Source organism: Lemur catta, chromosome 6, assembly GCF_020740605.2.
Source record: "Lemur catta isolate mLemCat1 chromosome 6, mLemCat1.pri, whole genome shotgun sequence".
NCBI lineage: Eukaryota > Metazoa > Chordata > Mammalia > Primates > Lemuridae > Lemur > Lemur catta.
This window is the reverse complement of record NC_059133.1, coordinates 82279642-82291666: the sequence shown is the minus strand read 5'-3', so window position 1 is coordinate 82291666 and position 12025 is coordinate 82279642. Positions and strand designations below refer to the sequence as shown.

Sequence of the window (12025 nt, the reverse complement as noted above, 5' to 3'; positions counted from 1 at the left end):
TGAATAGTTTCATAATTTTAATATTTCATCATTTAATTTTTTTTATATTTTCATAAAGTGATAACTTTGTACATGTTGAAGAAGCCATATTTTATAATAACTATACCATTTCAGAATATTAGAGGCAAAATTTTATCTTTAGATCAGAAAGAAGGGAGAAAGAAAAAGATTGTTGTTACTGGGAAAGGTAAAAGGGTTGGGCAGTTTGGTCTAGGGAAAGCGTTCAAAGATATGAACGTTGCCAAGGAGAGATGTTACCCTTGGAAACTGGAAATAAGAGATTTGGAGTTAAGCAAATAAATGTAAAATGTAATAAGGAGAAAAGAATAAGAAAAAACGAAAAGAGCTAATTTGAGAACAACAAAATGTTCTGTGACAGGAATTTTAATACCACCTTCTAAATGAAAATTTATTGAATTAACATAATTATTTTTAGACTTCACTTATACCATGATAAAATGTGACTTTGTTCTTAAGAGGAATATTCTTACTTTTAAAACAAGAGGTTTTACTGGTTAAAAATCTTTCAAATTCCTTTTTTCTACTTAGTTGTGATATATATATATTAATAGTGTTATACCCTAGATAGCTCTCTGGGGCTATTAATTTTTAGACTTTAATTTCAGTCTTCAGAGGTGCACATTTGAAAAGAAATTTTTAGCATTTGTTTGTTGTTGTTGGTAATTACATGTCTTCCTTTCAAGGGTCCAGATTATAGACTCTACAAGAGTGAACCAGAGTTAACAACAGTGGCAGAAGTTGATGAATCTAATGGAGAAGAAAAATCAGAACCTGTTTCTGAGATGGAAACTTCCGTTGTTAAAGGTCAGCATTTGGAATGTTTTGTCTCCTGTTTTGGGTTTTTTTCCCCCATTTTAGTAATAAATGCAATTTACATGTTGACCCAATACGTATACAAGTCCATACTCCTTTATCTGAAACCTTTGGAATCTGGTGAGTTTCTGAGTTAAGAAATTCTCAGGTATGAGGAAGACAGGATGGCCCATAAACCACACATGTCGTCTCAGCACCCCCTTTTTCAAAACACATTAGAATTTTGGGAATATCCTAAGTGGGATAAATAAAGACTAAAAATAACAAGTATCACATCAGATTAGGTTTTACTGAGAAATAAATTTATGCCAAACTTTTTTAAAGCATTTCGTTTCCTGAGGTTCTTTTTTTTTTTCTGTTTCAAAATTAGGTATAAGAAATTAATAGCTAAAACAAATTTTGACACAATTTCTATAAAGTAAATTCTGAAATAATACTTTTTCTTAACTAGGTATCCTCTGATTTGTTTTTGTTAATGCTGATCATTCTTTAAGAACTCAATATCATAAAGAAAACGATAGGTGGCCGGGTGCAGGGGTTCACACCTGTAATCCTAGCACTCTGGGAGGCCAAGGCGGGAGGATTGCTGGAGGTCAGAAATTCAAGACCAGCCTGAGCAAGAGCAAGACCCTGTCTCTACTAAAAATAGAAAAAATTAGCCAGGCATGGTGGTGCATGCCATTAGTCCCAGCTACTTGGGAGGCTGAGGCAGATGGATTGCTTGGCCCAGGAGTTTGAGGTTGCTGTGAGCTAGGCTGACGCCACGGCATAGCCTAAGGATAGAGCGAGACTGTCTGTCTTAAAAAGAAAAAACCTAGATGAAAAAGATAGAAAAAGCTACATACAGGGCAGTGCTTGAAACTTGATTGGACAGTAGTTTAAAATAAAAGAAAAAGCTCTAAAGTGGGACAATTAAAGAAATTTAAACATGTTCTAACTATTAGCTAATAGTGTGATCATGGTATTGTTATGTAGGAGAATGTCGGATATGAATTCTGAAACACTTAGGAGAAAAATATCTGCAACTTTCAAATGATTCGGCAAAAAAAGGATGTGTACATATTTATGCAGAGGTAAAGCAAATATTTCCAGCCTGAGGAAGAGCAAGACCCTATCTCTACTAACAAAATAGAAAAATTAGCTGGGCATTGTGGTGTGTGCTTGTAGTCCCAGCTACTCAGGAGGCAGAGGCAGGAAGATCACTTGAGCCCAGGACTTTGGGACCATCCTACAGCCTGGGCAACATAGCAAGACACTATCTCTTTAAAAAAAGCCTCAGCAGATCTAGCCAGACTGCCCATTTGGCAACAAGCACTGATCTATAGGAGCTGAGTAGCATCTGTGCCTCTGAGACAGGATATGGAGAAAGTTGCCATTTATCACACAGGTAACATTTTTAATCCCTATGGGCATTTTAGTTGTAGCCTCTTCTTAAGTGGAAGTTTTTAAAGCATATGGTAAATAAGAAGTGTTTTATTCTCTGATTTTGCATGTGCTGTTCCAGTCTTTCTTCTGGTCTCTACACAATCATAATGCTCTATGATAGATGTGGGATAAATGTGACTGGTCAGGTTTATAAAATTTAAAAAGTATTTAATAAGTTATTATGTAAAGTGATTTTAATTCATAATAGAAATTTAATTGACTCGAAAATAGTGAAGTAGATAAACCATCATTTGTTCTACCATTACATGTATTTATTTACTCATAATAAATGTATCATCTGAAATATGCTCTCTAATGTGTTTTGAATTCTTTCTGGAAGTTTTGCCGTTTTTTTTTTTTGGAGACAGAGTCTTGCTCTGTCAAGCGGGCTAAAGTGCCTTGGTGTCATCACAACTCACTGCACCCTCAAACTCCTGGGCTCAAGCAGTCTTCCTGCCTCAGCCTCCCAGGTATCTGAGAGTACAGGCATGGGCCACCACCTCCAGCTAATTTTTCTTTCTTTTTTTTTTTTTTTTTGAGACAGAGTCTCACTTTGTTGCCCGGGCTAGAGTGAGTGCTGTGGCGTCAGCCTAGCTCACAGCAACCTCAAACTCCTGGGCTTAAGCGATCCTACTGCCTCAGCCTCCCGAGTAGCTGGGACTACAGGCATGCACCACCGTGCCCGGCTAATTTTTTCTATATATATTTTAGTTGGCCAGCTAATTTGTTTCTATTTTTAGTAGAGACAGGGTCTCGCTCTTACTAAGGCTGGTCTCAAACTCCTGACCTCGAGCAATCCGCCCACCTCGGCCTCCCAGAGTGCTAGGATTACAGGCGTGAGCCACCGCGCCTGGCCTAATTTTTCTATTTTTAATAGAGACAGGGTCTCACTCTTACTCAGGCTGAGCTCAAGTGATCCTCCCAATTCTGCCTCCCAGAGTGCTAAGATTACAGGTGTGCACTACCACACCTGGCCTGGAAGTTTTGCCTCTTTTAAAAGTTTGGAGTTGGCTGGTCCAAGTGCAATGGTGTTTGTAACTAATTGGTCACAACCAGTTATAGATTCCTTTGTTCCTTCTGCACTCCCACTGCTTCACTTAACTAGCCTTAAATAAAAAATAAAAAAATAAAATTTAAAAAAAGTTTGGGGTTTATGTAGGCAGATTCTGGAATGGGTTTTAAAAAAAGGTGGGTTTTGTTTTAACTTATAGTCTCTCTTCTGTATAAATTACCTGAAGTACACTGACTCATCAATTACGGTGTCATTTATTATGTGCCACATGACTTAAAGTAAGGAGTCTTAAAAATGGGCCACTACCTAGCATAATAAGAGGTTTTTTCTTTGTAACTTTAAGTGAGCCCAAAGAGAGTGAGGCTTTTTTTAAATCAAAACCAGTGGATGATAGTATATATATTCTGCTTACACATGTTGACTGCGGTGTAAATGCATATATGTTAAATTACATGTTTATTGTTGTATTAATATTTTCTAACTATAAAAGTGGTATGTGTTCATTTTAAGAGATTTTTCAAAATACAAGAGAGAAAGTGAAAATGATTACCTATGGTTAACTATTGTTTACATTGTTAGTGGCTACTTTGTTGAGGCAATGTGGTGTGATTCAAAAAAAACAGGCATAGCTGGGCATGGTGGTACACACCTGTTATTCTAGCTACTCAGGAAGCTAAGGCAGGAAGACTGCTAGAATCTGGAAGGTTAAGACCAGCCTGGGCAACATAGTAAGACCCCATCTCAAAAAGAAAAAGTATAAAACCAAACCAAAATTAAAGACATTTAGGACAATCACTTAATCATTCTGGGCCATAACTTTTGTAATTTGTAATATGTCAGTGGATTAAACTGTTTAGGATGATGGTAGAACTGTACTAGTGTAATAAAAGAAGTCATTTTATAAATAATTTTTAATGTCATCTGTTAATCTGTAGCACTTTATTTCTAAATGTAACCCTAAATTTTTCTGATAGTATCATTGATTGACCTATGGCTCTTTGTAAATAAATTTGCTTTCTGATTTTAAAAGCATCAGAAATTAAGCATGTCAAAAGAAAGCAATGTTGCATGAGAGATGTTTCGTAGAACTTACTGCTGTTTTAATTTTTAGGTTCACACTTTCCTGTTGGAGTAGTCCCGCCAAGAACAAAATCACCGACCCCTGAATCTTCAACAATAGCTTCATATGTAACCTTAAGGAAAACTAAGAAGATGATGGATCTAAGAACGGTATTTAACTTTAAATAACTTCTAGAAAGATTCTTAGACCTATTTATTGCTTTCTTGTATGTTTCCATTTTTAGTATTTTATCAAAATTCTTCTTACTGTAACAAAAACTTAGTCACCTTAGTGCTTCTTAAAATTTCTTTTAGAGAATTAGCACCTCAGAGGACAGACCTAGTCAATACCTAATTGAGATTTCTTTTGATCCGCCTTGACATGGGGTCTTGGTCTACAGTTTGTAGAGTCTCCTCTCTGAATGCTGCCCTGTACTACATCCCTTGACACATGTAAGAATTTCCTGGATGAGGGTGATAGATATGTCCTGTGGCCACCCAAAAGTTAATGGCTTTTCTGGTTAACCTGAGATTGCAGGGCCTTTTATCTATGGTAGGTTTGGAGTTTGCCAAAACTCTGGTTGCTCTGAGAAATGTGAATTGGGACTGAGGAATAAATTCTGTATTTCACATTTTCAACTGAAATTCATTTAATTCAAACTGACTCTAAACCAGTTTAATCTTGTTTTTGGGAATATGGTGAGATACTTAACTTCCTTTCCCCAAGTATCCTCTAGAATTGGGGGCTGCAAAAAACTTTTCATCTTTATAAATGCTGTACCTATTTATTATGAGATAATCTTAAGCAATAATAAAAGGCTGAAAGGTACTACAAATGATAAGATGTATGGCTGTTTTTGGAAGATTATAGTACAGCTACAAGTGTACTGAACAAACATGCATGTAAAAAAAGAGAAAATAAAAAGTACAGCTACAAAGTATATGCCAAAAAAAATCTGACAAATTCATATATAAGAATTGTAAGTTTTTTCAATTATTAAAAATTATAAAAACCTATAAAAATAATTTTTGTGGAATAAAAATAATGAATAGCTGTATCAGAATTAACGTTAGTGGTCATGACACTGTAATACTATTGTTTGTTCAGAGAGTTAGGTGATTTTTACAGATTGAAAGGATGGTTTATTTGGAAATTGTAATGCTAAAATAAATCAACAGAAAAAAGACTTAAAAAAAAGCATGTTGAGATCAAGCAGAAAGATCTTAGTTGATTTTTATTATTCTACCACTATCTTAAATATTAAGAGTAAGACTTTTACATAACCAAATGCCAGAGAAAAAAGTATAGGAGACTGTAGTAATATATCTTGATACAGGAAAGGACTTTATGTGATACCAGTGCCAGAAGAAAATACTTGCAATGCATATAACAGACAAGTATCATAATAGATGAGGAACATCTGTAAATCTTGAAGATTTTTTAAATGGAAAATAATATAACAATAATTTACAAATATATGGACATTGCTCAGCCCCAATAGTAAGTTTTAAAATACTAACCACAACCCCAATAAGATATTCTTTTCCAGTTATCATATTGGGGAAAAAAGCCTAAAAATTAATAATATACAGCCTTTAAAAAGCATAAAGTAGGTGTGTACAGTATGGTAACTTGAAAAAGGAAGTTGTAGTGCAACAACATTTTTGCATAAGCATAAAAGTACTTTGGGAAAAACACACATTTGTTGTTACTAAAAATGACAGGAAAGAGGTGCTAAAGTAGTCAACTTCCCTGTCAGCGTGTAGAATTTCCTTTTTTTTTTTTTTTCTTTAGTTTTTTTTTAGTTTTTTGGGGGGTTTTTTTTGTTTGTTTTTTGCAACGTAGATGTGTTTTGTTTTGCAAATAAATGAGGGTCATCATCAGTTCTGTATATTAAGGCTTTTCCTTTTCCTTTTGGTTTCCACTTGAGCTCTTTAAGGTGTTTATTCTGTATTGTAGAAAATAGTCCGAGACAAAAATAGGGCAAAAACATCCTACCCCACAGCCTTTTTTCAGATTGCAATAGAGAGAAAAAGATCTTAGCGGTTAACCAGACGTACTGCTTGGTCAAAGAAATAACTTATCTCTGTCCTGGACTCTGTCAAAAACTCTAGCAATGCCCATTGCCATCTCGGTTGGTTCCTGCCAACCCAAACCAGAGGACACAAAGAAGCCTATGGATTCTATTTTATAGATTCTAGAATATGTTGGATCTTTAAAATTTATGTTGTATCAAATAAGCTAAAATTTGCTTATGACTAATGCTTGAAGTACTATTTTAGGTCTTATGCCAATACTGTTTTTACAACTTTAGGAAGAAAGTAAGAAGTAAGAATTGGTTATTTAATATGACTAAGATTTTTAAACCTTTCAGTTTATATAAAATTAAGTAGAAACATGTTGGGAAAACCATAAAAATGAGCCAGATATATAGAGAGAGCTGACCTTTGGCCAGGCACGTGACTGACTCACACCTGTAATCCTAACACTCTGGGAGGCCGAGGCGGGAGGATCACTTGAGGCCAGGAGTTTGAAGGAGTTGACCCTTGACCAATGTAGGAGTTAGGGTTGCAGACCCCATGTGCAGTAGAAAATATGAGTATAACTTTTGACTCCCCCCAAATCTTAACTATTAATAGCCTACCATGGGCCAAAAGCCTTACTGATAACAGAAGTGAGTTAACACACATTTTGTATGTTGTGTGTATTATATACTATATTCTTTGCAATAAAGTAAGCTAGAGAAAAAAATGTTACTAAGAAAATCATAAAGTCTTGCTTTTATCTCTTGATTCTTAAAAAAATAAAAATTTTGTAAATCACAAGGAAGAGAATATATTTGCTATTCATTAAGTGGAGGCATCATCATAAAGGTCTTCATCCTTGTCATGTCAAGTAGGCTGAGGAGGAATAGGAAAGGGGGGGTTGTCTTGCTGCCTCAGGGTGGCAGAGGCAACAGAGGAGGTGGAAGGGCAGGTGGGAGAGGCAGGCACACTGGTATAACTCTTATTGGAAAAAAATCCACATACAAGTGAACACTCGCAGTTAAAAAACCATATTGTTAAAGGGTCAACTATGTACGTATACATATGTATACGTACATGCACATATATAAAAGTTATCAAATGACAATCTGATTCATAGAAAATAAATATTTTCATAATTTTATTACTGATCATAAAATATCTAAAGGTGTTTCTTCTACAGTCTTTTCACAGCAAATGTGTAACTTAAAATATTACATTTTCATTAAAATAAAAGAAATCTCTGGGCCAGCCACAGTGGCTCACAACTGTAATCCTTGCATTCTGGGAGGCCAAGGCAGGAGAATCGCTTTAACTCAGGAGTTCAAGACTAACCTGAGCAGGAGTGAGACCCCGTCTCTACAAAAAATAGAAAAATTAGCTGGGCATGGTGGTGTGGGCCTGTGGTCCCAGCTACTCGGGAGGCTGGACAAGAGGGTCGCTTGAGCCCAGGAGTTTAAGGTTGCAGTGAGCTATGATGACACCACTGCCCTCTAGCCTGGAGTCTAGCAACAGAGCGAGACTCTTATCTCCAAAGAAATAAAAATTAAAAAATAAAAGAAATCTCTCATTTACATACTATGATTCTCCCTTTTCTCCTAGGTTTTGTTTTTTTTTTTTCTCCTATTCACTTTTTTCCTTTTTTCTTTTATTCTTGGCAGAAAATTCTCAACAGATCTCCTCGTTTGAGTTTCATGCAGTTTCCTTTTTAAGAACCATGGGGTGGGCTTACACCAGAGCTACTATACCCTTTTTTTTGTTTTCTTTTTAATCCAAGAAAATTGCTTTTCTGTGTTCCTGTCTCTCTTTCCTCCCTTAAATATCTTCTCCCTTTCACTTTCTTTCCATCCTTGACCTTGCATCACCAATTCCCAGTTAAGGATAAAATGACTTAATTTGATTTGCCTTTCTGGTGTTATCTGAGTCACATTCAAAACCTTGTGTGTAGGCCAGGCGCGGTGGCTCACGCCTGTAATCCTAGCACTCTGGGAGGCCGAGGCGGGTGGATCGCTCAAGGTCAGGAGTTCGAGACCAGCCTGAGCAAGAGTGAGACCCCGTCTCTACTAAAAAAATAGAAAGAAATTATCTGGCCAAATAAAATATATATAGCAAAAATTAGCCAGGCAGGGTGGCGCATGCCTGTAGTCCCAGCTACCTGGGAGGCTGAGGCAGGAGGATCGCTGAAGCCCGGGAGTTTGAGGTTGCTGTGAGCTAGGCTGACACCACGGCACTCACTCTAGCCCGGGCAACAAAGCGAGACTCTATCTCAAAAAAAAAAAAAAAAACCTTATGTGTTTATCTTTGATTTAAAGGAAAGACCAAGAAGTGCAGTGGAGCAGCTCTGTTTGGCTGAAAGTACTCGACCTAGGATGACGGTGGAAGAGCAAATGGAGAGAATAAGGAGACATCAACAGGCATGCCTAAGGGAAAAGAAAAAAGGTTTAAATGTTATTGGTGCTTCAGACCAGTCACCCTTACAAAGTCCTTCAAATTTAAGGGAGACTCCATTCAGGGTTAATCAGGTATATCAGTTGCTTTTGACGATTCTTGTGCACAAATCTAATATCACATGAATTTTAGCATCATGGAGTTGGTCTACATGACTGATGGTTCTTACAAGGTCTACAATATGGATAGTTATTTTGTATTCTTTAATTCTTATAATAATAAGCTAAGACAGCTAAGTAAAATGGAAATAATCCTGGGCTCAAGAGACTAAAGTACTTCTGGATGCCTTTGCACCAGTTGTAGACTTAATCTCTTCTACTGTAAGGTAATGATACAACCTGCCCTCTCTCCCACACAGAGACACTAACAAAATAAAAGTATTTAATATTTTCAACAAATGTAAAATGTCATACAGATTACCAAGGTAGTCCCCAATTCCCCTCCCAATAAAATGTGTCCTAATTTAACATGACCTAAATTGTAGCAGGAGAGAGCTGCTAAAGAAAAGTTTCAAGTCTGCTATCCATCCCATCTCACCTTCAGCCTTATAAAGTGACATCATGTTTTCTTTGTGTGTGTTCGTTGCTCCCATCATATAGCAGTCTAGCCAGCCTTTTCAGTAGCTTCTGTCTGGTCTATCACTGTTAGTAGACAGTTGTCACCTAGTAGTATCTTCGAGTTTATCTATAATGGCATAAACTGGATGCATCAGCTGAAAGTGTTTCCCTGTCCTAAATACACATCCCTTCTCCATCCAATCGAGAGCAGTCATTGCTAATGGAGATTAAACAAAGCAACAGTTGAATAATGGCACATTCTGCAAATTACAAAATGGATGATATTTTAAAAAGAGATGAGAAAAATGTGCAAAATACATATATGTTTATATATACACACACACATATATTTCCTGTGTTGAATTTCATAAGAAAACTTTGTGAGTGGAGAGCTAGGCTTTTTTTTTAATTAACAGGTACTATCGGCCCGGCACAGTGGCTCACGCCTGCAATCCTAGCACTCTGGGAGGTGGGAGGATCACTCGAGGTCAGGAGTTCAAGACCAGCCTAAGCAAGAGCGAGACCCTGTCTCTACTAAAAAAATAGAAAGAAATTAGCGGAACACCTAAAAATATATGGAAAATATTAGCCGAGCATGGTGGCGCATGTCTGTAGTCCCAGCTACTCGGGAGGCTGAGGCAGGAGGATCGCTTGAGCCCAGGAGTTTGAGGTTGCTGTGAGCTAGGCTGACGCCACGGCACTCACTCTAGCCCAGGCAACACAGCGAGACTCTGTCTTAAAAAAAAAAAAAAACAGGTACTATCTATAAAATATGCATGCATGCACAGTGTAAATCTAAAAAGTGCTATGTATTTTTTTGGGCAGACTCGGAGGAGGGATGATAACATTAAGGAACTGGACACTGTCGTTAGTGAAAATGATGTAAAGCCAGACCATGAAACTCCTGCGGCAGAAAGTGTTCGACTAAAAGAAGCTGAACCCCAAACTACGGATTTCAGCAAAGAGGTAGGGAGATTATTTTAGGACAGATATTTAAGATCTAGCGATAAGGTTGAAAATAAAATGTTTATTTCAGTCACAGAGGCCATAGATCTAAATGAAATGGTAGGTTTCTTTTAATTTGATTGATGTATTCAGCCACATCAAAATAATGTGTTAATTGAAAATGTAAAAGATGATCAGTCAAAGCTGGAATAAATTACCGTTAACCCAATTAAGGAATCTTTTATCCCAATAGCCAAGTCTTAGCAATGTGCATCCTCTCTTTGGACAAATAACTTTTTGCATCCTAGTTGTAAAGAATGTTAATATTTTTAATATGCTTGAATCTAAATTTATCATCATTTAATATTTGACAAGAGTATAATTTTTTTAATAAACTTTATTTTGGAATCATTTTAGATTTACTAATAAATATTAAATGTGGTAAGAATTCTTTGAAAAGAAAATTTTTCTTTTTATCCTATAGTGTAAAAAAACTGAAAGTGTTTTTTACGAAATGGTTTTCAAACCTGAGCCAAATGGAGTAAATTCAGAGGAAGTGATGGATAAAGAAGGGAACAAAGAACAAATGCCTGAGGATGTTGCACGCAGGTAATACTTAAGAAAAACAAACAAAGGAATCATTCACAAAACTGTATAACTGCTTAAAAATGGTGAACATCAGAGTCAAAAAGTACGGATTCCAGTTCCAGCTTAGTTACTTAGGAGCTGTGGGATCATGAGCAAGTTATATAATCTTCCTAAACTGCAGATCCCTCACTTATAAAAATGGGAATAATAGTAATATCTATCTCACAAGTGTGTTATAAGGATTAAATAAGAAAATACGTGTACGGCACTTAACACTTTGGTTAGTATTCAGTAAATGATACCTTTTTAAAAAATACCAAAAGGCACGTAAGCTGTAGCTAAGTAAGCCCCTCAGCATTGCCCGCAGTTGGCCCTCTGTGACCAGGGCCGTGCTTCTGCGGTTTGCACGTCCACGGATGTGGAGTCCAACTGCACCACACCATTTTATCCAGGGGACCTGAGCATCTGCAGGTTTTATAATCTGTGGGAGGTCTTGAAACCAATCTTCCACAGATACCAAGGGACAGCTGTGTAATAACAGACATTGATCATAGTCTACGTTGCCTGATGAGATTCCAAAAAGTACGGTGACTTGTTTTTGTTTTAGCTGTGTTTCTTATCCAGCCTTTTTTAAGTGTATATTCTCAGTTTCACCCTGAATAAATAAATTACCTATGCCAGAAAAGAGAAATGCTGTGATTTAATATTACTAGGAATGCCTTTATTTCTTCAATGAATAGCAAGATTGAATTTGAAATGTCTGATAAGAAAACTCTCTGCTGAACTTTTGTGTTAATAGGCATAGATTAAAACACATCCAGTATATTAAAAATCACTGCATTCATAATGATACAACAACAAAAACTAATTTTTTTGGCCACTGTGAAAGATGCTAGGGAATAGATTTTTTTTTTAATTTATTATATTTTTTAATGAAGAATTTGATGAGGAAGAAAATAACTTTTAATTGCAAAACCTGGTACATAAAGGGAAAGAATCAAATATTTGTCTTGCTTTTCCCCAAACCAACTATAACCAAATAGTTTGAAGTAACTATTTTCTTTTTTAGAATTTCAAGTGTGAGAGACGTAGAATGTCATTGCTTTGCCAGTCCTAATGAAATACAGATTTG

General features: G+C 36.3%; 1 protein-coding gene across 7 annotated transcripts in view; it reads left to right on the top strand.

Annotated features, from left to right (window-relative positions):
• PLEKHA5 (pleckstrin homology domain containing A5) overlaps positions 1 to 12025 on the top strand; it is a 227503-nt gene that overhangs the window by 208244 nt on the left and 7234 nt on the right. For all 7 annotated transcript variants that reach the window (XM_045554245.1, XM_045554239.1, XM_045554242.1 and 4 more), the window contains 5 exons: positions 705 to 825; positions 4383 to 4501; positions 8668 to 8877; positions 10186 to 10326; positions 10790 to 10914. In XM_045554245.1, the coding sequence (XP_045410201.1) occupies positions 705 to 825; positions 4383 to 4501; positions 8668 to 8877; positions 10186 to 10326; positions 10790 to 10914 (716 nt within the window). The remainder of the gene's footprint in view (positions 1 to 704; positions 826 to 4382; positions 4502 to 8667; positions 8878 to 10185; positions 10327 to 10789; positions 10915 to 12025) is intronic.